Consider the following 26,865-nt stretch of genomic DNA (forward strand, 5'->3'; position numbering starts at 1 on the left):
ATAATTTTCAAAATGTTTTACGAGCTGCGGCCTTGTTGATACGTCATTCATCCAAATTTGAAAAGGACGAATAAAACCGAGATTTTTTTAACATATTTACTAATAAATTTGAATTTTTCATTTTATAAAAAATGATAGAAATATGGAATTTAAGTATCAGCTAGCTTTTCTGAGTTCAGGTTGAGCACTCAAAATGCCAATTTGCAGATCTTACTGTTCGATTTTATGAGATAGATATTTATCCTCGATGTAAAATCGAAATTTCTCCAAGTGTAACATAATCTACATATTAAATAGTTATCACTTGTCAGTCCTTGTCATCTTGCATTGGTACCCGACCTTTGGGGTATTCAGTAGTTTTTATACTTTTGTATAACATGGGGCTCAAGTTTCAATTCCCGAAGAGCCAATTGATTCTGAAACTCAGGTACAAAAGACCAATTATGAAAACTTTGTCATAATCCGAAAAAAATAATTGGAGAACACACTTTCAAAGTTACTGTTTAAATTTCATTTTTCTTATATTTTGTTCTCTTTTTTAAAAATAACATGGGATCAACCACAGAATTACAGATATTCACCAGCTAAGTCTTTGACCGAAGGCTTTACAGTACATACGGGTTGCCTAACAACCAAAACCGAACATGCGGGAGTAAAATATATAATCACGATGAATCCAATGAGTTTAGATTCCTTCAAAAGTCGGAAGGAAACATTCTCGATAATTAAATGATACAATGTAAGCACACACCATTTTGGGACATAATTCCATGTCAATGCCCCAAGAGATAATAGGCTCATAGCAATATGAGCATTCTTGGCTGACCAAAACAGGGAGTTAAGCTTTCTCCCCGTTGCACGGGACTTCAGTACAGCGACAAATGGGCTTTCCAGAAGCCTCCCAACCATTATACCCGCGTTCCAGAACCATGACATTTTTAATTCCCACATCTTCTTTCATGGTAGCGAGATAATCTGTAAGCCTTCGTGCGCATTTGGGTCCGCGTACCTGAAAAATATTTTAGGCTTTCGTTCTGGTGGCTTTTCACTGGCATGCATCTTATAAATGTGAACTCTCAACGAATTGAGTAAATCAGACTTTTGGGCTAACTATAGGCAGAGACCCAATTTGATTCTATGCATTCTAATTGCACTCTAAGGCACATACTGGATACATACCTTCATGTTTTGCAAATTTTATCATGCTCAAGCGACTATTGTAAATTAAAAGTTTATAATGTCCAAATCTTTGGTTCAGCCAACCGAACTATTTCCAGCTTCTAACTTGGGATGCACACCAGTTTAGACAACAATTTGCACCCCTGACCCACCCAAAATGAAATACCAAAATCCCTACTGTTAGAAGGTTCGATGGGGCATAATACCAGAACGGAGAAGATCCTAAGGTAGAGTGCGGCTAGTTTGCCTTCAATGTGTCATTTGAAATAGAAGTTCAATGATCCAAGATGACTCCACAAGTTTACCTTACAGATGCTTAATATATTTTGTCCACCTTGAGGAATCTTATGAGCAGCTAATGCTTTGGTTCCTTCCCAGAGTGCATAAACATCCTTAACAGCCCAATAATCTAAATTTCACGGCACAAGGAACATAAGAGAATTAAACCGAAATGCGAACACAGAACAGAAGCTACCATGTCAGAACCACTTAGAAACTGATCTATCTCTTGTGAAGTCATTCTTATGATCATCCAACTGATCAAATGACTAATGAATACAAGACAAAACCAAACATATGAAGATTTAGATTAAGATTGAGAGAAATCCCAGAAAGAAGCACTATAAAGACACGAATACTCGTACCATTGAGAAAGTGAGCTTGTCAACAACCAAATTGGCCATGAGAGCTCAACTTAATTTCCTCGATCTTAAAAACAACTCGAGACTTGCGGAGTCAATTACTGCTCGGTTTATGCCCCTCAATCGATCACAGTACACAAACTTAGCCAGTTTCGGCCATTCCTAAGACGTCGACTGGTACGCTAAATGAGAAAACTCTCAAACTTAACTCTCTCCATAATGGAATTCAAAGTCAACTGTCAACAAAGCCCAAGATGATTGTGAATTTGTATCTTCCTATATACGAACATAAAGTACAGCGCAGAAAACTAACCAGATCCTATTAAACACGTTATAAAGATCAACGCCAATAACCCACATTCGCATCGAAGGAGAAAGGGAAATTCATGGCAAACGAAACGTAATCCAGTAAATCACACCTGGCTGAGAGCACAATGGAAAACAAGGGTATCTTTTCCTTTAGCAGCTTCGATTAGATTGGGCATTTTGTCAACAAATGAGTCGCTAGCAAAGTGAAGCGAGCCAGATATATGCCCATCGGAGCTCCTTTCATCATCCCTAACAAACATTAACATTTCCCAACAAATTATTAATCATATTCCGCAAAATCAAACAAACGTGAGTTCCATATCATCGTATACCTGACATCGACAATGACGATATTCGGGCGGTTCTTGAGAGAGGAAAGCTGAGAGCCGGTGATGTATGTGATGCTCCGAGCCATCTCTTTCTTCTTCTACACCCTGATTTATTTGACTATATAGCTTTTAAAATTAGCAAATATTCTTTTTTAATAATTGAACCAAGATCATATCCTTGGTAATAAATTCTGTGTATCTGTTCAGAGTCATGACCCCGTAAATTTCATAAAGAAATTAATTGTTAATTAATTAAATAATGAGCAAAATCTTAAAGTAAATATGTCAAAATTTTGTAAAAAAATTAATAAGTATTATTTAATTTTTCTTTAATTGTTAATTAATTAAATAATGAGCAAAATCTTAAAGTAAATATGTCAAATTTTTTTTAAAAAATTAATAAGTATTATTTATTTTTAAAACCAGTAGTTCAAACTTTGGTCATTAAATATTGTGAAATGGTCTCACAGGTCGTATTTGTGATACAAATTTATTATTTGAGTCATCCATAAAAAAATATTACTTTTTATGTTAAGAGTATTACTTTTATTGTAAATATCGATAGGGTTGACCCGTATAACAGATTAATATCCGTGAGACGATCTCACATGATACTCACCCTTAAATAAATATCTATTGTGCGTGAAATTATTTTAAAATTAAAATTTTCAAAATATTAACATCATTTTATGTATATTTGTATCTATTATTATCCGATTTTTTAATAATATCAATTTGTACAAATATCTAATATCATAAAATGCTACAGAATGAAACACAGAGAAACATAATGATTTTTCAGAATATTCAATTCAAATTTATAAATATCTTATAGAAAGTTTTCTTTCATATATACATCTGTATTATTCTTGTTATAAAATTTGAGATACTTAAAATAATTAATTTTTGACGTCGTGATCTATTTTAATAATTATATATAATATTAATAAAATGTTAAAATTGCACTGCAAACTAAATATAGTTCAACGAATAAAGTATTTATTTGTTAAACATCAAATTGTAGATTCAATATTTACTTCGATATTTTATTTTATTTATTTATTTAATTCATATATCAATATATCAAAATAATATATCACTATTTCTTATAATTATATTTTAATCTTCGTTTAGATATTAATCAAAAAAATTATAAAAAAATATTGTAAAAAAAGGCACGTCCGCGCAATAGCATATATAATGGGGTGGTGGATTTATATCCGTTTTAAAGGATAAAATAAAGTGGATCTGGCATTAGTTGGGGGGAAAAATAATGCATAACTGAATGAAATATCTTTCATAAACGATGAAAACTAAAATGAAAATAGTAATACAAATTCACGTAATCATTAAATTATGAGAGCTGAGACTGATTCGATCCTCTGAATTTTATTGATCAGACATATTCAATGAAAACATAGTAATACAAACTTAAACGACACAGATACACTTCCTACTAAGAAGCATTTTTAAAACTAAAGCACAAAACAATCCTGTATTATTTTCGACTCTTGCTAAGGAACCATGATCTTACGTATCTGGCCACAAATTCAAGCTTTAGGCTTCAGGATTTTAACAGTTTCCCAAGTGAAATCAGGATCATCGCGCCCAAAATGACCGTAAGCAGCAGTTTTCTGGTACCTAAAGTTGCCCCCTCTCTTCAAATCGAGGTTGATGGCGATCATTCCAGGCCTAAAATCGAAGTTCTCCTTGATGAGCGCGAGTATGTCCTTGTCAGGGATCTTACCCGTCTTGTAGGTGTCAACAAACACTGAAAGTGGTTCTGCTACACCAATAGCATAGGAAACTTGCACAATGCATCGACGAGCAAGCCCTGAAGCCACTATGCTCTTGGCTGCCTGCCTAACGACATATGCCCCACTTCTGTCCACCTTTGTGGGATCCTTTCCGGAGAAAGCACCGCCACCATGAGCACCCCAGCCACCATAAGTGTCTATGATGATTTTCCGACCAGTGAGTCCTGCATCTCCATGCGGGCCACCAATGACGAAACGGCCAGATGGGTTAAGGTGGAAAATTGTGTTGTCATCAAGGTACTGGGCGGGGATCACAGGCTTGATCACATGCTCCTTCAAGTCTTCTGCAATCTGATCATTCGTGACTGTTTCGTCATGCTGGGTTGAGATGAGAACTGTATGGACTCGAATAGGGATCATGGCCCCATTGTCATTCTTGTATTCAACTGTAACTTGTGTTTTACCATCAGGTCTTAGCCATGGGCAAGTGTTGTTTTTCCTCACTTCTGTGAGCTTGGCCCCGAGCTTGGTGGCAAGGACATGAGTGAGTGGCATAAGTTCGGGTGTTTCATCGGTGGCATATCCAAACATGTGACCTTGGTCACCAGCTCCAATTTCCTCAGGTTTCTTGGTGAGGTGGCCGTGAACTCCCTGGGCAATGTCCGGGCTCTGTTGTTCAATGTTGACTAGAACTTTGCAGTGGTCAGCATCAAGACCAACATCAGGTGATATGAATCCAATGCCTCTGCACGTATCACGAACAATCTTCTCATAGTTCACATTTGCCTTTGTTGTGATCTCGCCAAAGACCATTACCATATTAGTTTTTGTGCATGTTTCACATGCAACTTTGCTCTCCGGATCCTGCTCCAAGCAAGCATCGAGAATGGCATCAGAGACTTGGTCGCAAAGTTTGTCGGGGTGACCTTCATTTACAGATTCTGAGGTGAACAGGAAGGTGTCCATATTATGCCTGAAAAGTAATAAAAGGAATGCGTTAAGTCAGATGCAGAACATCAGATCCAAAGCATATAAACCATGTGCATTAAAGGATAACAATGTGGAATCATAGACAGATCTATATTCAAACTCTAGGAGAATATAAACGGGAAACTTAAAATTTGGACTTAATGCAAAAACAAAAGCAAAATGGAAACACGGAATTCGTTTAAATCTAAAATTAATTTTGCCGCCTTATGTAATTTGCAACGTCAAGTCTCCACCACAAAAATCGCACGTAGAACACAAGTACCTGTCCGCGATTAGAAAACAGTTTTTTTAATTCAATTTCACACAAAAATACAAACGAATATTACTTCCAGCACCAAATTCGAATTGTCACAAAATAGCAAATGAAAATGCATCTCAAAATCCAAGTTCACATTTTGTCGATAATACCTAGGAATACCCAAAAAATCTAAAAGAGAATATTTCAATGAAAAATCATAAACCACAACATTCTCGCCATGATGTACTACGTTCAACGAGATCTGAATCTCACGAGGAAAGAACATGCAAAACCAATTACCTCCATGACAACTGAAAAACTACGCTCGTCAAATTGGTTAACATTTATTCTAAAACCGGAAACATCAAAGAGAATCATTACACAGATAGTTCCATGTAGCAACAAAAATATGCAACGGATCTGGAAAAAGAAATGCAGACTCTTTAAATTCATTCGGTTCGTCATTCTCAGAACATTTCCACCTCAAGTAAAACCAAAAAAAACTTCGAAAAAACCATCAAATCTGCCAACATTCAATCTAAAAAGCAAAAACACACAGTAGAGCCACGGATCTAAACAAAAGAGAGAGCAATCTAACCAGATCTAAAACAGGAAAATGCTTTAAAACGAAAATGAGCACCTTTAACCAACACAGAGGCTTCAGATCTGAAATATATTATTACTCCAATGTAGATAAGAAGGGAGGGAGATTTGAGAAAATGAAAATGGCGTTCAAACTTGAAGAGAAGGGTGATATATATAGGAACACGGATCTGAATATACCCCAGTTTCAGTTTCCAAACCAACGATTACCCGATTGTTAAAGAGTGGGACCCAATTGAGATAGAAGGCTTTGCGATGTTGCCAGCTATCAATAGATAGTATCCAACGGTTGATATTGGTCAAATTAGAGAGCCGTCAAACTTGTACTCCGTGGACGAGAAAGTGTACGTGAGTAGGTGGAATGGAATTTGCGCAGTCACTTGTACATTGTGCATCGAGAAACATACGTGAGTTGGTGTAAATTTAGAAATTAAAAAATAAAAAAAAATATAATTTTGGTATCCCTACTTTTTATGACATTTGATTGCATATAAATAATAATATAGTATATTAAATTTTTATATTTGAAAATAGCAATGATCCGTGCGTAAATATTTAATTAGGACGGCTCCTCTAGCTTTTACATTAATCGAAATTTGGCCGCATGAGATTCATAAATGAACTCATTTGCATCTACATACACCTCATATGAAATTTATCCAACCTATATTAGTAGATATCGCAAATGGTTCTTCTAGGGTTCATAACACCCGACTGACATTCAGTTGACAACGTGATAAAAAAAATGAAATAGAACCCAACACATGATTATCATGTATGAAAAATCTAGAGTAGGTCTCTTGTGAGACGGTTTCACGTGAGACGGGTCAACCCTATCGATATTCAAAATAAAAAGTAATATTCATAGCATATTAATGGATGACCCGAATAAGAGATCAGTCTCATTTAATACTATCCGTGAGACTGAGACCGTCTCATACAAGTGTTTGTCAAAAATCTATTCTTATTCAATCACCTATATCAAACATTTGATGTCGATGTTATTTGCAAGCTAAGGATTGTCATCTACCAACTTTAATTATGTTGTTGTGCAAGGTGTCCCTGGTAACTGATTCCATTGAAGGATCAATCCTCCAATCACCATCAACGACAAATTTTATCTGCGAATCAAGAACAACATTGTAAGCAGACAAATAAGATTATATCCCTTGTATTGTAGGCAATAAATTTGGTATTGATGGGGGTTGGCAGGTGATTGTTGGCAGGTGATGGGTGATTGGTGGCTGTCTTTATGACAGCCACGATATGCGTATGGAGGGAGCTCTATAAATAGAGCTCCTCTCCCCCTCATTCTATCATCCCAAAGTTTCTTCAACTCTTCTCTTAAGCATCTATTCTTCTTTGAGTGTTTAGTATTATAATATTTGTGAGGTGTTTTGTTCTCCTGTATTAAGAGAGTGTGTTCTCTTTGGAAACACAGTGAGTGAGTTGTACACCACAAAATATTATAGTGGAAATTTTTTTTTCATCTTGCCCGTGGTTTTTACCCTAATAATTTTTAGGGGTTTTCCACGTAAATCTCGGTGTCCAGTTATTCTTTATTTTCTTGTTTTTACTATCTCAAATTTCGCACATGGGACCAACAAGTGGTATCAGAGCCTTGGTTTAAAATTTCCTAAAATTCTGAGTATGCTCTGTGGTTGCAGCTTAGACTGATCTTCCACATCAGAAAAGATTTTTCGAGATTTTTTATTTAAGGCGTGATTATTTTGTCCGGTCTACTAAAATTGTTGTAGACATAATGGCGGGAAGGTACGAGATAGCAAAGTTCAACGGAAGCAATTTTATGCTGTGGAAAATAAAGATACAAGCAGTTTTAAGAAAGGAGAATTGTTTGGCGGCTATTGGAGATAGACCGGTGGAGATTACAGATGATGGAAAGTGGAACGAGATGAATGATAATGCTGTTGCCAATTTACACTTGGCTATAGCTGACGAAGTTTTGTCAAGTATCTCTGAGATAAAAACAGCCAAAGTTATCTGGGATACTCTGACAAAGATGTACGAGGTCAAGTCCCTACACAATATGATTTTCCTAAAGAGAAAGCTTTATACTCTTCGGATGGCGGAATCTTCATCGATGACCGACCATATCAACACACTAAATACTCTATTTGCCCAACTCACTTCCATGGGGCATAAAATAGGAGAAAATGAACGTGCGGAGCTTCTACTTCAAAGTCTACCAGATTCATACGATCAAATTATCATCAACATTACCAACAATATTCTTATGGGCTTTCTAAGATTCGACGATGTCTTAACTGCGGTTCTCGGAGAAGAAAGCCGGCGCAAGAATAAGGAAGACAGGTTGGTAACTTCGAAGCAGGCAGAGGCTTTGCCGATGATAAGAGGAAGATTCATGGACCGTGACTCCAGTGGGAGCCAAAGGCGAGGTAGATCAAAGTCGAGAAGTAAGAAGAAAAATATTTACTGCTTTAAATGTGGCGGTAAAGGGCACTTCAAGAAAGAGTGTACGAGTATCGATAAAAGTTCTCAAGGAAATGTGGCCAGTACTTCAGGAAGTGGTGAAATATTATTCAGCGAAGCAGCAACTGTTGCAGAAGGCAGACACAAATTTTGTGACACATGGATTATGGATTCAGGAGCGACGTGGCACATGACGTCTCGGAGAGAATGGTTTGATCATTATGAACTAATCTCAGGAGGATCTGTATTCATGGGAAATGATCATGCCTTGGAAATCGCTGGGGTCGGTACTATCAAAATTAAAATGTTTGATGGCACCATTCGCACTATACAGGAGGTACGACATGTGAAAGGACTGACGAAAAATCTTTTGTCCTTGGGACAATTGGATGACATCGGGTGCAAAACTCGGATCGAGAACGGGATCATGAAAATTGTGAAGGGCGCGCTTGTGGTTATGAAGGCGGAAAAGGTTGCTGCAAATCTGTATGTACTTTTGGGAGAAACACACAAAGAGGCAGAACTAGCTGTTGCATCAATTGGTTCAAAAGAAAAATTAACAGTGTTATGGCATAGAAAGCTCGGGCATATGTCAGAACGGGGGTTGAAAATTCTCTCAGAACGGAAGCTGCTGCCGGGACTTACAAAAGTGTCACTACCCTTTTGTGAGCACTGTGTTACCAGTAAACAACACAGATTAAAGTTTGGCACTTCTACTGCCAGGAGCAAAAGCATATTAGAGCTAATTCATTCGGATGTTTGGCAAGCACCGGTTGTATCCCTAGGAGGAGCGAGATACTTTGTCTCGTTCATTGATGATTTCTCTAGGAGATGTTGGGTGTATCCAATCAAGAAAAAATCAGATGTTTTCCAGATCTTCAAAGATTTCAAAGCGCGGGTTGAACTTGATTCTGAAAAGAAAATCAAGTGTCTGAGGACTGACAATGGAGGAGAATATACCAGTGACGAGTTTGATGAATTTTGTCAACATGAAGGCATCAAGAGACAGTTCACGACGGCATACACACCTCAACAGAATGGAGTGGCGGAGCGGATGAACAGGACCTTGTTGGACAGAACAAGAGCTATGTTGAGGACTGCAGGTCTAGAAAAATCATTTTGGGCGGAAGCAGTCAAAACCGCTTGTTATATTATCAATCGTTCTCCTTCAGTGGCGATTGATCTGAAGACTCCGATGGAGATGTGGACCGGGAAGCCGACAGATTATTCTCATTTGCATACATTTGGAAGTCCGGTATACGTTCTGTACAATGAGCAAGAAAGATCGAAGTTGGATTCGAAATCCAGAAAATGTATCTTCTTGGGTTATGCTGATGGAGTAAAGGGGTTTCGCTTGTGGGATCCTACTGTTCACAAGCTTGTCATCAGCAGGGATGTTATCTTCGAGGAAAATAAAGTAAAGGGAGACAAAGGCACACAGAATTCAGAAACTACTATTTTTCAGGTAGAAAATAAGACAGACGAAGGTCAAGTTTCTTGTGAAGCAGTACCAGAGCACGAAGAACAAGAACAAGTTGAGTCTGAGGTTTCCAATGTGAGGCAGTCAACTCGAGACAGAAGACCACCAGGTTGGCTTTCAGATTATGTCACTGAAAGCAACATTGCATATTGTCTATTATCAGAAGATGGTGAGCCATCGAGTTTCCACGAGGCTACTCAGAGCTCGGATGTATCTATTTGGATGATAGCAATGCAAGAAGAGTTGGAGGCATTAGACAAGAATAAAACTTGGGATCTTGTTACATTACCACGAGGGAGGAAAGCCATTGGAAACAGATGGGTCTATAAGATCAAGCGTGATGGCAATAACCAAGTGGAGCGATATCGTGCTAGATTGGTGATAAAAGGGTATGCTCAGAAAGAAGGCATTGACTTCAGTGAGATATTTTCTCCTGTGGTTCGGCTTACAACAGTCAGAGTAGTGTTGGCATTGTGTGCGGTGTTTGACCTACATCTAGAACAGCTAGATGTGAAAACGGCATTTCTTCATGGAGATCTTGAAGAAGAAATCTATATGCTCCAGCCAGAAGGTTTTGCAGAAATAGGCAAAGAGAACTTGGTTTGCAGGTTGAAGAAATCTCTGTACGGTCTCAAACAGGCGCCGAGGTGTTGGTACAAGAGATTTGATTCCTATATCATGAGCCTTGGATACAACAGACTGAGTGCAGACCCTTGTACGTATTTCAAGAGGTCTGGTGATGATTATATCATTTTGCTGTTGTATGTGGACGACATGTTGGTAGCAGGCCCCAACAAAGATCAGGTCCAAGGATTGAAGGCACAGTTGGCTAGGGAATTTGATATGAAGGACTTGGGACCAGCAAACAAGATTCTAGGGATGCAAGTTCACCGAGATAGAAGTAACAGAAAGATTTGGCTTTCGCAGAAAAATTATTTGAAGAAAATCTTGCAACGCTTCAACATGCAAGATAGTAAGCCAATTTCGACCCCTCTTCCTGTTAACTTCAAGTTATCCTCCGAGATGTGTCCTAGCAGTGAAGCAGAGAGGATGGAGATGTCTCGAGTACCGTATGCATCAGCAGTGGGAAGTTTGATGTTCGCCATGATATGTACAAGACCGGACATTGCTCAAGCAGTGGGAGCAGTTAGTCGGTATATGGCGAATCCTGGACGAGAGCATTGGAGCACTGTGAAGAGGATTCTTAGATACATTAAGGGTACCTCGAATGCTGCATTATGTTATGGAGGATCGGATTTTACACTCAGGGGCTATGTCGATTCAGATTATGCAGGTGATCCTGATAAGAGGAAATCTACTACTGGTTATGTGTTTACACTTGCGAGGGGAGTAGTAAGCTGGGTTTCAAAACTGCAGACAGTTGTGGCGTTATCTACAACAGAGGCAGAATACATGGCAGCTACTCAAGCTTGTAAGGAGGCAATATGGATTAAAAGGTTATTGGAGGAGATCGGACACAAACAAGAGAATGTTCCTTTGTTTTGTGACAGTCAGAGTGCCTTGCACATTGCAAGGAATCCAGCCTTTCATTCCAGGACGAAACACATTGGAGTACAATTTCATTTTGTACGAGAAGTAGTAGAAGAAGGAAGCGTGGATATGCAGAAGATCCATACAAAGGATAACATAGCTGATTTTCTGACCAAGCCAGTGAACACTGATAAGTTTGAGTGGTGTAGATCCTCAAGTGGTCTAGCGGAAACGTAAGCAGCAGGGAATGGCAAGATTGAAAGGATGTGTGGAGATATGTTTGATTCTCAATCAAATCTCCAAGTGGGAGAATTGTAGGCAATAAATTTGGTATTGATGGGGGTTGGCAGGTGATTGTTGGCAGGTGATGGGTGATTGGTGGCTGTCTTTATGACAGCCACGATATGCGTATGGAGGGAGCTCTATAAATAGAGCTCCTCTCCCCCTCATTCTATCATCCCAAAGTTTCTTCAGCTCTTCTCTTAAGCATCTATTCTTCTTTGAGTGTTTAGTATTATAATATTTGTGAGGTGTTTTGTTCTCCTGTATTAAGAGAGTGTGTTCTCTTTGGAAACACAGTGAGTGAGTTGTACACCACAAAATATTATAGTGGAAATTTTTTTTTCATCTTGCCCGTGGTTTTTACCCTAATAATTTTTAGGGGTTTTCCACGTAAATCTCGGTGTCCAGTTATTCTTTATTTTCTTGTTTTTACTATCTCAAATTCCGCACATGGGACCAACATGTATTGTAGAGTGGTAATGAATTCAAGAAACGAGTTTGTTTCAAAGAAGCAGTTGAAGGTCGAAGCCACCACACCCTCCAAATTACCGCAAAGTTCTTTCTACCTCCTATGTTCGTAAACCGAAAATCATAAATATTGAGGGATTTTTGGAGGGATGTATGCACGATCAGTGTCCCCTGTCCTCGAGGTTCAACTTTTTTCTAGATGATAGTTAAGAACACACGGTGATCTGTTGAACAAACCTCGTAAATTCCAGGATAGAGCCACAATACTGTTCTCCAAAGTAGTGATTTCCTGAAAATTTTTGGTAGTATGTTTAATTTGTGGTCCTATTCAATAAAATGTATAGCAGGTATAAAATCATAACCATGAACAACGGTTGAGCACTGATAATCTGATAGACTGATATAAACGAAAATGAACATTAAACCTCGTTTCAGTAGGGCCGACACCAATGGATGATGAGTGTGGATCCATTTTTATTCTGTGATGCCAACCGTTGAAGCTCCCGGCCAGTTCTACAATCTCCCCATATCCCGTATATTTGACTTCAACCTAAAAGAAAAGGCAACTTCACCTCGGTAAATAAATGATTTGTCTGAAACAAAGAGATGTTATCTTTATTCTTGATAAAAAAAAATTCAAAATCTGTGGTAAAATAATAGCAAAGGCTAGAAGTGGGTTCGTTTCCATTGTCTCCAAAATATATTATTGCAAATGGACTGAAAGCTTAACCAAGATCCATGGTTGACCCGATGGAAATTTGTTCTGGCCTTCTGCCATTTGCTTTGCGTTCACATCAAGTGTGGTATGGGATGTCGCAAAGTTCAAATTTCGATGATTTGATACAAATGTTACCGAGAAATGACCATCCACAGACTTTGAATGCATCTAGTTAATGAAAAATCAGATTTAAGAACTGTTTTTTGGAAAGTCATTTTGGATTGAGAAGTTTTAACACAGTACTTAAAAAGGCCAAAGCCCAGCAGCAAATGTACCTTTTACTATTGTATTAAAACACAAAATTGCTTTTGTTTATTTTAAAAAAGCTCTCTTGATAAAATACTTATAAGCTAAATATCTCTGAATCACTGACCCAATTTTTCAGCATTACAAATAGAAAATGCAATACCTCTTTCAGTCCGGATAAACTTCCTTCGGCAGCATATAATTCAGTCTCTTTTTCAGAGATAAGTTTCTGTGCTCTGTTGATCTCTATTTCCGCATTGTTTTGCAAAGTAGACAAATAAGCCTGAGATATTAAATCAATAGGTATTTTCACTGTCCATTTTCTCATAAAAATGGTATTTCTAGTGCTTTTTTATTTATACATCTGAAATATAATTTAGGCTTGTAAAATCATGGAATAGTTATTTATGCATAAAAATTTGCACCTTTTCTTTCTCAATCTGCTTCTTCAATTGATCCAGTTCTAATTCCTTCTGATGCTAAGAACAGACAACAAAGCACTAAAGCAATCACACGAGAAAAGTCGAAGAAAAATCACATGTTATAGTATAGTTAAATTACACAGAGCGTACCAGCATGACCTTGAGGCGGTTAACCTCAGCTAGATTCTCTGCTTTCATTTCCTGCCAAACAACATAAATAGCAGTCAAAAGCAATCATTCCATCCAGATGAATCAAGGTGAATTTTGAAGAAACTGGAAAAGCCATACAATGTCATAATCCAAATAAATCATGGCCAAGATTGAAATTATGGCGCACACAGACCTCATCATCTAGATCATTTTTGTGATTCACAGGTGTTTGCTCTTCTTTTGAGACGTAGCTGTTCCTGTATAAGTCAGATGCAGTGATGCAAGCGAATAAGAAAAAAAAAGTTTGTAGAAAAAGAAAGCGACTGAGATGTTTCCTTTGAAGCGGGTGAAGTACGTGGAATTTATATTTAATGTTTCACCACCAATAGAGCTTTGGTACAAAAGATTGTTGTTCCCTTGATTACTTGAGGTATTTTGCACTTCATGTGCATCTTCTGATTCAGTACCTCTCTCTCCTTCACCGGCATGTATTTCCTCTATAATCAGAAACGCACAATCTGAGCATTAGAAAAATAAATCGGCCAAGAATTGAATAAATATTTGTCTGCAAAATATCATGTCATGATGACAAAAAACATTATGGTAGATGGACTTGTTTTCTTAACAAATAATAAACAAATAACTTGATTTGACGATATATTCCAACATATTCGAGAAGGCAAATGGAAAGCATAGTTTTTGAACTTTCATCGAGGGTCTCTTCTTAGATATAAGTATAAAAAATAAGTCAGAACCCAAAGCAAACGGAATCAACTATTCAATCCACTTGCAAGACATGACATGTGGCTAACTGCTAATTGTCCCACATCGGTAGGATAAATAACCTGAGAGTTGCATATATTGGCTTGGACAATCCTCCCCCCTTGATCTAGCTTTTGGGGTTGAGTTAGGTCCAAGTTTCAATTTTAACATGGTATCAGAGCCCGGGTTCCACCGTTATGTGTTGTTGGACTGCTTATAATTAGGTCACCCGTTCTGCTCATAATTGGATCATTTGTAAACTCCACGTTCCAGATATAGCAAAGAATTAAAATTTCGAATCAGCATCCTAGGAAGAAAGCACTTGTTAACAAAGCCAACGTCTGGAAACATTCCAAACCCTGCAATACTTGCTAAACAGGACTATCTCAGTACTCGTATTAGCACTAATCAGTAAAGCCATCAAAACTCTGAGGTTATGGGTGTTACTTGTATTAGGAATTGGAAACAAGTTTCCTTTAAAATTAGCATTAGTTAGCTCTAGTGAGGACATAATTGATGGTTCTCTATTCACATTACTTACTTCAAAGATTATTACAAGCATTCCAATGGAAACAAGTGTCATTTATTCTAAGAAATATTACACTTGATGGTAAAAAAGCAAAAAAAAAAAAAATTAACAAGATAGGAGCCTAAGCATAACCTTTTAATCATTTTACCACATACCAATATAGACAATTGTTGCTTCCTAACAATCTTCAATTCAATAATTGAAAAAACAAAGAGCAACTAATAGGAATCCAAAAGGAGCAAGCAATGACACCAGAGATCAACTCTAGAAGAGAAACACATTAGGCCATCAAAGGAAAGTTATAAAGTTGAGAAATAACGAAGAAGGTATAGAAATCAGCGCTCGAGAACTAACCATCAATTCCAACCAACTTTCCACGATTAATAAAATTAGCCACCTTCTCCTGCATGAACGGGATACTCGAATCTGATGCCACAGACCTTTGGTCACTCGAGAAAAGGTCTCCAACTTTTTCTTGATATCTATACAAGTCTCCCTCTTCCATAACGTCCCTTGGTAATACATCACCGACTGAGGCTTTCAGTTTCTCATTCTGACCTTTTCAGACCACAAAATAGTCTATCAAATACCAATCAAAGATTTTAAATCGGATATTCATATCAAAATGCAAATATGCGCAATGTTAAATTTTTTAGTATTCACCTCCAGATCCCCCGAGCATCTTCAATTTTCCTGTTTCATCCATCTCTATATCGGATTTGATTAAGTTTGTTGTAGCTGAGGACTGAAGAATCTGTCTAATAAGTTTGTATCCTCTTCGCCTGACCATGTGTGCAAGGTCTTTCCTATAGTTAAATAATTGATTATCGAAAATTTAGAAATGCCATCTTATCCTTTTACACCTAAAAACCACCACTGAAATAATAGGATATAGAAAAAAACATATAAACTAGGAAATATATTTCTCCAAATGTATATATCCCCACATCCCACTAGTACGCGAGTTCAAGAAAATACATACATTAAAACCACAGATGATGGATCCTGTCTCCTGCTCCACCATTGTTTAAATATATGTGTGCACTTTATCGCAGTAGTGAAACGTAACACCGATCATAACACTACACTAAATTTTAAAAAAAAATCCATGAAAATCGAACCTTCCATGCTGCGCAAGCTCCTTCATGGAGGGCACATGATCTTCAGGATATCCAACGGTGGATAAAAATTCTCTAATCTCACTGCAAAGGTCTTCATTGCTTTTCACCTTCTTGCTAGCTCAAAATCAAACACAAGCAACTCAACAAATCTTGACCGATAACTACGAGAAACGGAAATTTCGCAAATACAAACACCACGCAATATTGTATAGCATATAACATAAATTTTTTTGAAGCAAATACTAGTACCCTGCATCAAAGAAAAAACCCATTACGAATAATCGACGAATACCTGGATTTCTTGGATGAAGAAGCCAAAAATCGGGAATAGCAATTCTTGTGGCGGTGTTGGAAAATGCACAGGTCCTGCGAAAAGATTTGGTTTGAAAAGAAGATTTTATCAGAAGATAAACGAAGAAAAGTTGGAAAGTAGTAACAGGTGGCCATGAGGACGGTGGAGTGCACTGCGGAGATGGGTTTTGCAGCATTTGAGGGATTTCGCTCCGAATTCGTAAGTACGAGAATTACAGTTGATCAGTGTAGGAGTACGAGGAGTCAAAAGAGTTCGATTCTTTTATCAACATATATTTCGACGAATCTGTTCGACGTGATTAATCAGATTAATATGATTTACAAACTATTACATTAGTTCGAGATTTACATAATAGTCACTGAATGTTAACTACTTACATCATAAAAATATATATATATTACATGTAAATATTAATTTTAAAATCTATTCGATATATAAATAAGGCAAAAATTTATGTGAGACGATCTCACGGGTCGTATTTGTGAGACGGATCTTTTATTTGGGTCACCCATAAAAAAATATTACTTTTTATGCTAAGAGTATTACTTTTTATTGTGAATATGAGTAGGGTTGACCCGTCTCACAGATTATGATCCGTGAGACGGTCTCACATGATACTCACTCTATAAATAAAGGAGTCCATCACAAACTTTAGACAAGCACAAAAAAAAACACTCGAGCTCGATCATTTTCAAATCGAATTACTCGACTCTTCAAGTTTTCTTTTTATGGGCCTATTAGCCCCAAACTATTTAATTAAAAGACCTTGGACCTTTTCTACTACCTGGACCCATAAGAACGAGGAGTCAAAGCCCAATAAAAGGGCACGGAGTTTGGGCTTTAATATACTTTGTTCATTGATGTCATAACATTTTGTTTTGTGTGAAGAATTAAATCAATATATTTCGATTATAATTTTATTATTTACAATAATAATAAATAAAATTTTAAATATATTTATATATTATTAGTACAAAGTTGAATGAGTTTTAAATTATAATATAACTTGATGAACTTAAAATTCATCTTAGTTAACATGAAATACTATATAAGACTTGAATTTAAAGTTTATGATTTTAATTCTTTAAAGAATAAAAATATATCATCTTAATTAACATGAAATACTATATAAGACTTGAATTTAAAGTTTATGATTTTAATTCTTTAAAGAATAAAAATACATCTAAATATATTTGAAATCTATTAATTTGAAATTCATCAATCTAAATACAACTTTAGATTATATGTCGCAACATGTGCACCAGAATTAAAAATGCACACAAAGTTACAATTTAAGGCGTCTAAAATCGGATAATAAAACAACATTATATACTGGTTTTCACATTTTATTATTTGTTCTTTTTTTCTAGAAAATCCATCTTTTGCTCATGGGGCAGATTATAAAAGTAAGATAGCATCGTATAACTTTTAAAAAATAATAATAAATATATAAAAAACAATGACGTCAAATATATGATGATATATTTCAAACACATTTTAATAGATCTCATTTGAATTTTAGATGCATTGGAATCCAAATTTAAAATTCTTTCTAAAATTAAAATTCCTCCACTTAAATCGACGGATCATATTGCGTAGATATAAAAGATCAAAACACATTCTAAAAAATTCAGGCTTCCGCTTAAGTTTTTCAATCAAAATTTTAATTATTTAACATGATAATTTTTACAATTTATGAGTTTTCCCCGACAAAATCTACCCACAAAATGCAAAAATTGCTACATTTTTCTAGCACACTGATACATATCTGCTTCTACAGTATTTTGCAACGAGATGAATCAATTAGCGACAAAACATCCAGAATATGTCTCATCGAAATACAGAATGGTTATTCAAGATATGTATGACTTGAAATATTTACACAGAAATCCACCCAAATGCAACCCGATGTTTAGATTGATCGGTAAAGCCCACCCCAGAAGCAAGTTTGACATCGAGTTCGAGCAAAGACCGTCCGAGCAGGAACTGTCATTTAGTTTAATCTGTGTAAATAGAAACGTCAGGAACCCAACTGATTCACTTGAAAGACATGCAAACTTAACTGATCAGTCAAAGTCTACACAAAATGACGTGCATATACTTTCTTCGAGGTTAATATTAATGCAATAAGTTTTTTATACCCAATCACAAACAATGGTCTCTCAACTTAACGGTGAACTGAAACTAACAAGATTACACCTTTTTTGTAGTTTTTCCATAAAGGTAAAAGGAGCCTAAAATCTGATGCCCGAGACAAATTTGTAAGATATGTGACTTCAGTGCCAACAACTTCAGTGCTGTCCACCTTGTATGCCCTGTTATTAGTACCTTAAATATAAAGAGAAGGAAAGAACATTAACACAAAAGCTCCTCGTGCTTTCACATATTGGATGTAGACTACCATATGATCAAGTATTACTCCTATGTAATCAAAGGCTTAAATAATTAAAATCGATTAAGACAACAGGCCAGGTAAAAATATACCACTAACGTTGTTGGGTCTTGAAATTTTCTTCCCTCACGTCCATGTTAGCAAAGAAAGGACAGCGAGTTGAGCTGCCAACTGCATGATGTGCTACTAACGAGTTCGTGTGGGAAGAATTGCACCCTGCACCAAACTAAAATGCGAAAGCTTTAGCTAGTAAAACAAGTTTTTCATCGTAAGAGAAATAGGCTTACCAATTGCTTGTGAGAACCTTCACATTCCAAAGTATACCAAAGATACTTGGAAGATAAGCTCCATTAGCTGCTAGTGATGCGTCAAATATTCCACACGACGGGTATCGATGAATGAAGAACTCTCAAGTGAAGAAAATACTACTTTAGCCATTGCTTGCGAAACTGTGGGAATGGTCCGTCTGAAGCATGCAGAACCATGGAAACAAAAATGTCATTCTCCTATGATCACAAGTTTATAAGATTTATCATACGCTGGAGTGGACCAGTTGCAAACTGCATGATAAATTGGAATGTTAAGTAAACCAGGTTCTATAAAAATTTATACTCCTACAAAAAAACCCATAAGTCAACATCTGTCCACTCTACAATATGATCATCACCTTTTTCGAAAGCTCGACTTTGGGAACTATTGTTTAGTTGGATACAAGTCTTGTAACATACTGGAATGCGAGGAAAAAAACCCATACTTAGAACAAAAATGAAAAGTTTCACAAAGCAGGTTATATATAACACAATAAATCCAAGTAAATCCACAATGTAAGCTTCAATACGAAAAACTCTTGTACTTTCAGGAAAAATAAAATCCTTGTTTGTAGAATCAAAAGCTTGAATATGAAGAAACTAGTCATGAGACGACATGTTTTGTCATTAACATTCTCACAAGCTAGAAATCCAGAATAAAAAACTGAGATACATATTGTCACAGGACAGACGATCAAAATTTGGATGTGGTATGATGGCGATTGTTCACTCAAAATTAAGAAAAATCGTATTGAAAAATTTTAAAATACCTCGGTCATAATCGTTATCCATATAAATATCACTTTAAATAAAATTTAAAAATATTTATCGAACAAAATTTTACATTAGTTGATACGCACAGTAAAAACTGTCCTTTCGGAAACTAATAGATACCTATTTATTCTCCAAAATCATTTCTCAATAACTTTCCCCAAAACTTCAACTCAAAACATAGAAAATAAAACCAAACACAGCAATTGAGTTTCACTGATTACGTAGTTTTTCTGATTCCTATACCATGAAGGAAATTAAAGGTGTTTCGCATATTATTAAGACGATATAACAATCCGGAGCTTAGTAAACATATTAACGAAAGAATCATAGATCACAATTCAAGAGAACTTAGTAGGCAGTTCATGCACTTCAAGTCTAGTTTTCCATTTTTTTGTCTTTCAGAGGTATATCTATTTCTCCCTATTCAATCTGTGTTTCCATTTACTAGCTTTCTCATTATCTGCACCAATGCGCACTTATATCATCTTTTTATCATTTATTATTAAAACACACCATTTTAATATTATGTGAACAAATTTGATCCACTTTGTCTTTAAATGAAATTCAGTTTAGGGAAGTTCCTAGCAAATAATATCAAAGAGTGACCAATCATTGGATTTTTTTACTTTTGTACATTGTTGAGGGGATTATGAAGACTACATTATATCATTATACTCTTGTCCGCCTAATTTAACAGTTCAATCTTCATTTATAACTCACTCACTCTGCAACTACTAGTAAGAGTACAAACTAACAGATATACACTTACACTGTTTAATATATTGCAGAAATAAATTAGTTCATGTCTTTCATCTTTACCGTCACTAGTAAAAGTTGCTACTGTTCAATATTCATACTTACAAATTAGCACAAATTTACGACCATATCAAAATAACAGGCTTTATTATTCCCCATTATAAACTGGCACTTACCAAACTCACAACTTTCTCACCGTATTATTAATACGATGATGTCTATACCTATTATTTTATCAACTTCAAATTGAATAAGACCAAGCAATGAGCTGTATACATGCAAGTCGCGACAATGATCATGTTACGTGTCGAAAATAAATTTTCATAGCAATTAATCCGCAAAGAAATCGACATTATAGATGAGGTAAAATGAAAACGATGACGATATTCAGCTTGAATGGAAAGTTGCCATAAAATAACAAAAAATGCAAAATTATTGAGTTTATGACATGCATAAAGTTTATCTAATATTGAGGCAAACCACAGTTTTTGGCAGCGGCTCAAATTTGATAATCACAATAATATTAGAACATTGTATCACATTATCTTGAAGGTTAATTATCGTCTCATTACAAATAAGTGAAACTGCACGATAATGCCAACTCCAAGTGACCCTGAAAAATAAATCTAAGCTGCAAAATCAAGTCAACCGTAAAGATCATCAAAAAGTCTATGCCGGTAAAACGAGCAATTTCCCTATGGTAGGTACTAAGTGGAGTTGCATCTTTTCCTCTTAAGGTAGGTACTAAGTGGAGTTGCATCTTTTCCTCGGTAATCAACTCAAAGTAAAAATTCATTTCATGATAACTATCCGTGTTTAATTCTTCAACTGCAACATCGGTCAGAAAGGCCAGAATTCCAGCTAGCAAGTACTACGTTGCAGCAACTTCATTTGCATGCACACCGTGTGTCTCTCAGAACGAGGAAGTTCACTTTCCATAAAATTAAACTTTTTCTACGTCTTCCACCTAAGCCATTTAACGTGGCGTTGCCTATTATCTCTGAGTTCCCCTGCGCCTATTTAAAGCAAGAATCGAAGCTGCCTAAAGCATTGTAACCACAACTTTCATTGCATTTTGACTTAATCTCTTGATCCTCCTTTTCTTTGACTCTAGAGTCTAGATTCAATCTTTCTTCCTTTTACATCAGAAATACACTCATTCACCATGAGAAACGTCGGTTTTACAGGGCTAGAGATCAATGAAACCTACAATCCCACAAGAGGCATCAATTATGCTTGGGAGTGTATAAGACTTCAAATAATTGTGCCTCTTCTACAGATTGCGCTATACATATGCATAGGGATGTCAATAATGCTTTTCATTGAACGGGTTTACATGGCTGTTGTTATCATATGCGTCAAATGTCTGGGAAAGAAAAGATACACCGGTTACCAGCTAGATGCCATAAAAGAAGACCTGGAGAAAAACAAGAACTATCCTATGGTGTTGGTTCAAATCCCAATGTATAACGAAAAGGAGGTAAAATCCTAGAATTTCTAGTCTGATCACCTGCGTCCATACCTGCTTTTTTCTGGTCGTATAAAATGCTACAACAGGTTTTCAATAATCTGATGAATTACAAAATAGATATTTATATATCAAAAGTAATCATCTTTCCTAATTTCATAATGATGAAGCATCGCATGCATATACATCGCTACATGCACAGATTATCGAAAGAAAATTGATGTTTCTAACAAGAGATTAAGAGTTTGAATTTCTTGAACAATAAATGAAGGGTTGTGAAACCGCTGATAATTTTCTCACAATAAAGTGAGATTTACTTGAATAAGGAATGAAGAGTGATGCAAATGTTGAAAATTTTCTGGCGATAAAGAGAGTTTCTTGAAAAAAGAAATGATGAGGAATGCAAATAGTTACGTTATAGTTTAGAGCTTCAAAGTTCTATCTTGGTTATTCTACTGCTCTAATATTGTATAATTAGGAACACACATACTTTAAAAGTTGCACAGTATGAAAAAAAAAGACCATCGGTTCTCTCTCTCTGTCCTGTCAAAGTCATTTGATTGATAAAAAAACATTGCGAGTTTTATTTCCAATATTTCCTTAATGGTTGTGGCATATATTTTCTCTTTTATCATCAAAAATAAATTTTTATATCATCTACTAGTCTGTGCTTTTTGTTGCAGCAAATGTACGGTGATTGTTGAATGTAATTATTTCTAATCTGCTTAATTAAATAGAGGTCTTAACTCACCTAAAGGTAGAATACATTCATATATAGCAATTTATTAATCTCGTACAAGAAATATAGTGAGTTAATGTATAATAGCACACCTTTACCATAATAATTCACCAATGCCCCAAAAGTAGTTGGTATTTGATCATAATTTGTACATAAGACACAAAGCAATTTAGATTTAACATAACAGAATTCCAGCTTATAATTTCCACATACACGTACTAGTTGATTAGAATTTTAATCATATACAAAGCTGAAACATCCGATGTGCATTTATAAGTCTAGGTTATTGTTAATTACACTAATAAAAAGGTTACAAACAGAATAACAGTGTGCAAAGCTTCGTGAAAACTGCCAAACACAAATGAAGAAAAGCTTACACCAGTAGTACATAGGGTGAATTAGCGATCCACTCTGGATATTATCTGATTTTAAAGCTTTCATACTATGCAGCACAGGATCAAATTTGAGAAATGACAGAATAGGGAGAACTAACGAAAATGGTTGTTTTTATTTAGGTTTATAAGCTATCAATTGGAGCTGTATCTAATCTTTCATGGCCATCAGATCGACTCATTGTGCAGGTTCTAGATGACTCTACCAATGCAGCCTTACGGGTATTCAGTCTCAACCACAAATGTAGTTCACATATGATTTCTGTTGTAATCTTGTCTGTGTACTGATTTCGAATACCAAATCATGGCAGGCACTGGTGGAATTAGAGTGCCAAAAATGGATCCGCATCGGTGTGAATATAAAGTATGAAACAAGGAACAACCGAAATGGTTACAAAGCTGGTGCCCTTCGAGAAGGTTTAAAAAAGAGTTATGTTGAAGCTTGTGAATTTGTAGTCATCTTCGATGCAGATTTCCAGCCAGAAAAAGATTTTCTCTGGAGGACCGTTCCCTATCTACTTGAAAACCCACAATTGGGCTTGGTTCAGGCAAGGTGGAAATTTGGTAAGGCCAAAGATATCATACTTGAAAGATCTCCGTAACACAAGTCAAAACACTCAAAATTTGAAAGTATTATCTCATTTAACATAGTATTCAAATGACACGAGTGAGATTGGCGTGCTCAAGTCTTTAACCATGATCATAATATTTCAATCTTCAGTTGAAGTAAATCACGATTGGCAATGGGCTTTTGTCACAACACACTCATTTAAGGGATTTTGTCACAACACAGTCATTTAATTTAACGATTTACTTGCTTTCTGGAAGCTAAAGGCAATTTAAATTTCCAGTGAATGCAGATGAATGCATAATGACTCGCCTCCAAGAGATGTCATTACAATATCACTTCAGTGTTGAGCAAGAAGTCGGATCCTCAACATGCTCGTTCTTTGGATTCAATGGTTGTCCAGCACTGATATTAGAGTTTTAAAAGTTATTTTTACTTCAAAAGTGAACTCACTCTACGCATAACAGTGTTAATACATTTGACCTGTATTGCAGGGACAGCTGGTGTTTGGCGGATGAGTGCCCTAATTGATGCTGGCGGATGGAAGGACAGAACCACAGTAGAGGACATGGACCTTGCCGTCAGGGCTAGCCTAAAGGGCTGGAAATTTCTCTTCGTGGGTGACCTGGAGGTGAGTGTTCAATCGGTCACTTAAATATGAAATATTTGCCAAGATAAAATACTTTTTGATTAAGTTGCACCTGATCACCTTTCTTAGGTAAAAAACGAGCTACCAAGTACATTTAAGGCATACAGATACCAACAGCATCGCTGGTCATGCGGGCCGGCTAATCTCTTCAGGAAAATGTTCATGGAAATAGTTCTTTGCGAGGTAATACAACTACAGCTGTTCCCTGTTAGTATCACTGACAAACTAGTCATACAATTGCAAAAATTTGAATATTTCCAGTGAAAATTCACACACTTCCTTACTTGCAGCGCGTGTCAATCTGGAAGAAGTGGCACGTCATATATGCTTTTTTCTTTGTAAGGAAGATTGTTGCACATTGGGTTACGTTTTTCTTTTACTGCATCGTGATCCCAACAACAATCTTAATTCCTGAAGTCCATCTGCCAAAGCCGCTAGCGATTTATCTTCCAGCTGCCATTACCATTCTCAATGCAGTGTCCACTCTCAGGCATGTAAATTCAAAAAAGCTAAATGGAAAAATCAACATCACTTTAATTATCTATAATCTAATTAATTTTTCTAAGTTTCTACTTTACTTTGTCACAGGTCTATACATCTTCTAGTACTATGGATACTCTTTGAAAATGTCATGTCTCTTCATAGATCAAAGGCAGCAATAATTGGACTTCTTGAAGCTAACCGAGTAAATGAATGGGTTGTTACTGAAAAGCTGGGGAACATGGCAAGGAAGAACAATCCAAGAGCAGTCACGAGGCCTCGATCACGTATCGGTGAAAGGTAAATTAACTTAAGCAATTTATATCGTCAAATAATACAAAATTCATGTCAATCTGCCAGATTATAAAGGTGGATGACTAAATTATGAAAGATAACCATCCTAAAATGAAAATACAGACACTTTACAAACACTGGAGGTAACCAAGCTCATGAAAGACCAAAATCCGCATATACAAATCTCCATTTACTTTCTTCGGGAAGAGATGGAACCTTTGATTGATCAGATATTCTATGCACCCAGGATGAAAGATAATTCAAAATTTATCCAGTCACTAACTTAAATTCATTTTATACACAGGTTCCACTTCACAGAGCTTACCCTCGGATTGTTTCTGCTACATTGTGCCATTTACAACATGCTATATGGGAACGACCATTTCTATATTTACCTACTACTCCAGGCAACCGCTTTTTTATTGTTGGAGTTGGGTACGTAGGGACTATTGTACCGAACTAAAGATGATAAAGAAAGAACAAAGGTGGGCTGATGCAACCTACAAGCTCTAGTGTTAAATGTCAGTCTACTGACAGAGTAAGCAAATAAAGGTCATGTAATTATCTATCTTTTTTCTTCGTGAAATTGAATAATTGTATTAAAAGGTTTCATCTATTTGTTTTTCCCTGTATTTCACTATTTGTATATCATTTCACATTATGTAATTTCGCAGAGTAATCAAAAGAATATTCTATCATGCAGAAATTCCAAAGTCGAGGCCATAGTATTAAAAGAGAACTTTGACACTTTTTTTGGAGCTTAGAAGACGAACTCACAAAAGACCAAATTTTCCACCAAACTATACCACCTGGTTAAATAAATATCTATTCATCACCTCCTATAATATAATCCCTTCGGAGCGGCGTAGGGGAAACAAGATCAGATTAAAACAGTTTTAATTCCATCAGTATTTTTCAGAAAAATATATAAATGTTTCGCAAGCTGAACTAAGCTCTTGAGCACGCTAGTTGCTGCATATAACAAAAGGGGCAGCATTTACGTTGTAATCGAATGTCAGCAATTTCTCAATGTAAAATACCCAAATTTCGCCACAAAAATCCAATAAAAAATCTTACTCTGGATTTCTATCTGAATTTTAATTTGAGAGCTACTCATAAATTATATTTTCCAGTAATTAACCAAATAGATCATGATCCAAGTTCAATCCGCAACAATGAATCACAATCATCCAAATCCAACACATTCATGATTCACCTTAATAAGAAGATTAGGGGAAAACTACTTTTCTAATTTGATAACCTATATTATAAATCTAGCACAAGCAAAAATTCACCCAACAAAAAAATAACATAAAATCCAGACATCTACACAAACTCCGGCCGACCATGCGGACACTGACCAAGAAAAGCAACCGGAAAAGGAAGCGACATCGTTTCATGGACAGCAGGAATCAAGATCGCTGTCGCGAACACGGCTCGCACAACTGTTGTTTCGAGGGAATGCGGCTGCATGCGATTTTATTTATAGACGGTGGTGTGGAGGATGTAATTTGGGTGTGGCACACGTGGCAATTATGCACATGAGATTTGAGCACGTGCAAGCAT

General features: G+C 36.2%; 4 protein-coding genes and 1 long non-coding RNA gene across 10 annotated transcripts; 1 reads left to right on the forward strand and 4 right to left on the reverse strand.

The window, feature by feature from the left end:
• Positions 1-557: 557 nt before the first annotated feature.
• LOC140832434 (dual specificity phosphatase Cdc25-like) lies at positions 558-2,611 on the reverse strand. Its single transcript, XM_073196463.1, has 3 exons — positions 2,462-2,611; positions 2,240-2,378; positions 558-1,009 (listed from the first exon to the last, which is right to left on the reverse strand). The coding sequence occupies exons 1-3, from the start codon at positions 2,542-2,544 to the stop codon at positions 839-841; spliced, it is 393 nt and encodes a 130-aa protein (XP_073052564.1). The 5' UTR covers positions 2,545-2,611; the 3' UTR covers positions 558-838.
• Positions 2,612-3,828: 1,217 nt separating this feature from the next.
• On the reverse strand, positions 3,829-7,158 carry LOC140832439 (S-adenosylmethionine synthase 1). Of its 2 annotated transcripts, none has more exons than XM_073196469.1 (2): positions 7,081-7,158; positions 3,829-5,188 (listed from the first exon to the last, which is right to left on the reverse strand). In XM_073196469.1, exon 2 carries the CDS (start codon positions 5,179-5,181, stop codon positions 4,009-4,011), a length of 1,173 nt encoding a protein of 390 aa, XP_073052570.1. In that variant the 5' UTR covers positions 5,182-5,188; positions 7,081-7,158; the 3' UTR covers positions 3,829-4,008. The 2 variants fall into 2 exon arrangements, with proteins under 2 accessions (XP_073052570.1, XP_073052569.1); XM_073196468.1 differs by lacking the exon at positions 7,081-7,158 and adding an exon at positions 6,084-6,291.
• LOC140832438 (protein PTST homolog 3, chloroplastic-like) lies at positions 6,284-16,714 on the reverse strand. 2 transcript variants are annotated; one of them, XM_073196467.1, is made up of 13 exons: positions 16,459-16,714; positions 16,167-16,280; positions 15,709-15,851; positions 15,400-15,603; positions 14,110-14,251; positions 13,948-14,011; positions 13,755-13,805; positions 13,608-13,661; positions 13,346-13,465; positions 12,644-12,768; positions 12,456-12,507; positions 7,077-7,167; positions 6,284-6,425 (listed from the first exon to the last, which is right to left on the reverse strand). In XM_073196467.1, exons 1-13 carry the CDS (start codon positions 16,611-16,613, stop codon positions 6,346-6,348), a joined length of 1,395 nt encoding a protein of 464 aa, XP_073052568.1. In that variant the 5' UTR covers positions 16,614-16,714; the 3' UTR covers positions 6,284-6,345. The 2 variants fall into 2 exon arrangements, with proteins under 2 accessions (XP_073052568.1, XP_073052567.1); XM_073196466.1 differs by having other exon boundaries at positions 16,167-16,284.
• Positions 16,715-18,194: 1,480 nt separating this feature from the next.
• LOC140832437 (uncharacterized) lies at positions 18,195-19,665 on the reverse strand. Of its 4 annotated transcripts, none has more exons than XR_012118119.1 (3): positions 19,539-19,665; positions 18,964-19,431; positions 18,195-18,807 (listed from the first exon to the last, which is right to left on the reverse strand). It is a non-coding gene; the product is annotated as an uncharacterized lncRNA (long non-coding RNA). The 4 variants fall into 4 exon arrangements; XR_012118118.1 differs by lacking the exon at positions 19,539-19,665 and having other exon boundaries at positions 18,964-19,337; positions 19,410-19,432; XR_012118117.1 differs by lacking the exon at positions 19,539-19,665 and having other exon boundaries at positions 18,964-19,097; positions 19,159-19,300.
• Positions 19,666-21,874: 2,209 nt separating this feature from the next.
• Positions 21,875-26,661, forward strand: LOC140832435 (glucomannan 4-beta-mannosyltransferase 1-like). Its single transcript, XM_073196464.1, is given in 10 exon segments — positions 21,875-22,189; positions 23,432-23,530; positions 23,620-23,872; positions 24,160-24,270; positions 24,371-24,507; positions 24,595-24,708; positions 24,816-25,015; positions 25,114-25,305; positions 25,604-25,707; positions 25,710-26,661. Coding segments are annotated over 10 exon segments (1,578 nt in total). The 3' UTR covers positions 25,763-26,661.
• Positions 26,662-26,865: the final 204 nt, after the last annotated feature.

The sequence above is a fragment of the Primulina eburnea genome, chromosome 5, assembly GCF_022965805.1.
Source record: "Primulina eburnea isolate SZY01 chromosome 5, ASM2296580v1, whole genome shotgun sequence".
Taxonomy (NCBI): domain Eukaryota; kingdom Viridiplantae; phylum Streptophyta; class Magnoliopsida; order Lamiales; family Gesneriaceae; genus Primulina; species Primulina eburnea.